The 2701-nt window shown below is 45.5% G+C and overlaps 1 protein-coding gene across 1 annotated transcript; it reads right to left on the reverse strand.

Annotated features, from left to right (window-relative positions):
• Positions 1-394: 394 nt before the first annotated feature.
• LOC149194620 (uncharacterized) lies at positions 395-1315 on the reverse strand. Its single transcript, XM_089407729.1, has one exon. It carries the CDS (start codon positions 1313-1315, stop codon positions 395-397), a length of 921 nt encoding a protein of 306 aa, XP_089263855.1.
• Positions 1316-2701: the final 1386 nt, after the last annotated feature.

Genomic DNA, 2701 nt, shown 5'->3' on the forward strand with positions numbered 1-2701 from the left:
GAGCTTTGCCCTCCTTGAGTTGGTACATAGCTACATCCACCTCCTGTGGGAGAATAGGGTGAAGAAGGAGCTCGTTATGTTCCTCAGTGATAATTTTTGGTGCATTTTGGATTATTTTTTCTATTGCAGGGCTTCTGTCTGCCAGAGGCTCTTTATGCACTTGTTTGAAATGTCTGAGAAATTCCTCCTCGATTTCATCATGCTTTTCCACTCTTGCCCCTCCCTATTTCTGAATGAAAGAGATATTGTTGTGCATCCTTCTTTGGACAGTGGTTCGATGGAAGAACTTGGTGTTCCTTTCCCCTTCTTTTAACCATCGAATCCTGGATTTTTGCTTCCATAAAATCTCCTCCTGCTTTCTCCTTTCCTCCAATTGAATGTGTATGCGTTGCTCCTATTCTAAGGTCCATTCAGTGTGTCCCCCAGTGATAATTTGTTGCTGGAGATCGGCCATTTCCTTGTTTAGTTCTTGTTGCGCTTTGAAGATATTTCCAAATGTCTCTTGATTCCAGCGCTTTATTTGGGATTTTAGATATTTGAGTTTCTGTTGGAACTGAAACATTTTGGATCCTTCAGGTGGATAGAAGGTGCTCCAAGCTGTTTTGACGAAGTCCTTGAATGCAGGATGAGTGAGCCAGAACTCTTCGAAGCGAAAGGGTCGATTGGTTGTGTTGCCTGGCCTTTGCCAATGGAGGGAGATGGGCCAGTGGTCTGAGCCCGAGTAAGGAAGAATTGCTGCCGCTATATCCCCGCCCAAATGAACCGAGTTGTCTGAAATGAGAAATCTGTCTAGTTTGGAAGCGATTTGGTGCTTCCCGGCTCTGCGGTTGCTCCAGGTATGTGTACCATTACAAAATTGCAGGTCGATTAGAGAATTATTTTGGATGAAATCTTTGAAGTGGACATGTTCCTGTTCCATCCTAATTCGCCCTCCTTGCTTTTCCTCCAGCTTGGTGATCATATTGAAGTCCCCTCCTATGATCCATAGAGGATGCCTTCTGTTAAGGCTCAGAGCTTCTATTGTGTTGAGTAAAGCTATTTTATTTCTTGCTTCCTGTGGGAAGTAGACATTTGTAAGGTGGCCATGAATATTAGTTCCTGTCATGTGAAAGGTGGCCTGGATAATATGGTGGGAGGCATGAAAATCAGAGAGAGTGAGCATTTGCGGGTTCCACACTATGGCTAGCCCGCCCGATGCTCCTTCAGCATCCACTGCTACCGATTGGCATCCTGGCCATGCTTTAGAAAGGATGCATCCTAGTGTACTGCTATTGCATTTTGTTTCTTGAAGAAAGCACATTTGCGGCTTCTCCATCTTTATCATGTTTTTTAGAATTCGGAGTTTCCCTGGGCTGTTGAGCCCCCTTAAATTCCATGAGGTAAGCTTCATAATTCACTATTGATGGAAGGTTTATAGTACTTCGTCAATTTTGCATACCTGCCTGAATCCACCAGGATTTTCCCTACTTCAATTGTTCGCTGGAGATCCGTTCTCCTCCCCCTCTTTTTGAAGTCTTTTGGAGGGAGGCTTCCATCCCAGTAACTGCTTGGTTGGATGCCTAGCTGTTTCTGCTGATAAGCCCTTGAGAGGACTACTTCCAGTTTGTTGAGTTGCAGCTCTGGGATTTTGTCATAGTCCTTCTTTTTGCAAGCTAGCTCAAGCTGATGAATGTCCAGTCCTTCCATATCGAAATTTTCTGGATCTTCATCCATCTGCTGCGACTGACTACCTTCTACAGTAGTTGCTTCTAAGCTCAGGGGTTGGTTTGGAGTGCCATCTACTTCCATTTCATTAACTTTTCCTTCAAGATCTTTTTGATTTTCCTTGGGGGTAGCATTTTTATCCTTTGGGAAGAGAGAAGCAGGGGAGGAGCTGGAGGGGGGAGGGAGAGCAGAGGCAGAGATGGGTACGGAGCTAAGCTTTGAGTTCAAGGGAGGCTCTTCTGAGGCTTGAGCCAGAATTTCAAAACTGTTACTCGTTGAGGGGATTGAAGCAGTGCCTTGCTGGGGTTTTTTCCCGGATGCAGGTTTTTTGTGCCCTCGTTTGCGGCTAGGAACTTTGGTAAAGCCATCTTGGGCCGACAGATCAGAGGGGTCAGAAACATTGGCTTTGGAATTTAGCGGACAGTCCCTAAAGAGGTGCCCGTGAGCATGACATTTACGGCAACGAAAAGGTACATGTTCATAATCCAAAGGTTGGATCCATTCATAATCGTCATGAGAGAGACTTACCGAGTCAGGCAGAGCTTTGTCTAGGCGCATGAAGACACAGATACGGGCATAGGATGTATATCTTCGAAGCTTCGTCTCTTCCACCGCTTTTATGTATTCCCCCAGCCCATTTCCAATATCCTTGAGTAGCCCTTCGTCCTAGTATTCCTCTGGAAGGGAATACATTCTGATCCATACTGGAGCCCAGGTGAGGTCTTCCTTGTCCGGGTTAAATCTGGCCACCCAGTCCCTCAGATACAATCCTGTTGAGTTAAAGAAATATGGTCCCTCATCCATGATTCTGAACTTGTCTTCTAAGCATAGGAAGATAACCATAAAAAACCCCTTCGGTCCTAGCTGCAATGTGATATGGCCTTTGGGTTTCCACTTGGCCGCGATCCAGCCATACAGGGCTTTTTCTGTTGGCCAAAGTCCTATAAATTTTCCGATGAGTGCATGATCCGTCATATACTGTATTCGCTCGTTGATC

Source organism: Pinus tabuliformis, chromosome 2_2, assembly GCF_031772625.1.
Source record: "Pinus tabuliformis cultivar Carrire ecotype Pingquan chromosome 2_2, CPIR1, whole genome shotgun sequence".
Taxonomy (NCBI): Eukaryota; Viridiplantae; Streptophyta; class Pinopsida; order Pinales; family Pinaceae; genus Pinus; species Pinus tabuliformis.

Excerpts from the sequence above, each read along its gene's own strand:
- LOC149194620 (XM_089407729.1), bottom strand. The coding sequence starts at position 1,315 with ATGGAGAAGCCGCAAATGTGCTTTCTTCAAGAAACAAAATGCAATAGC.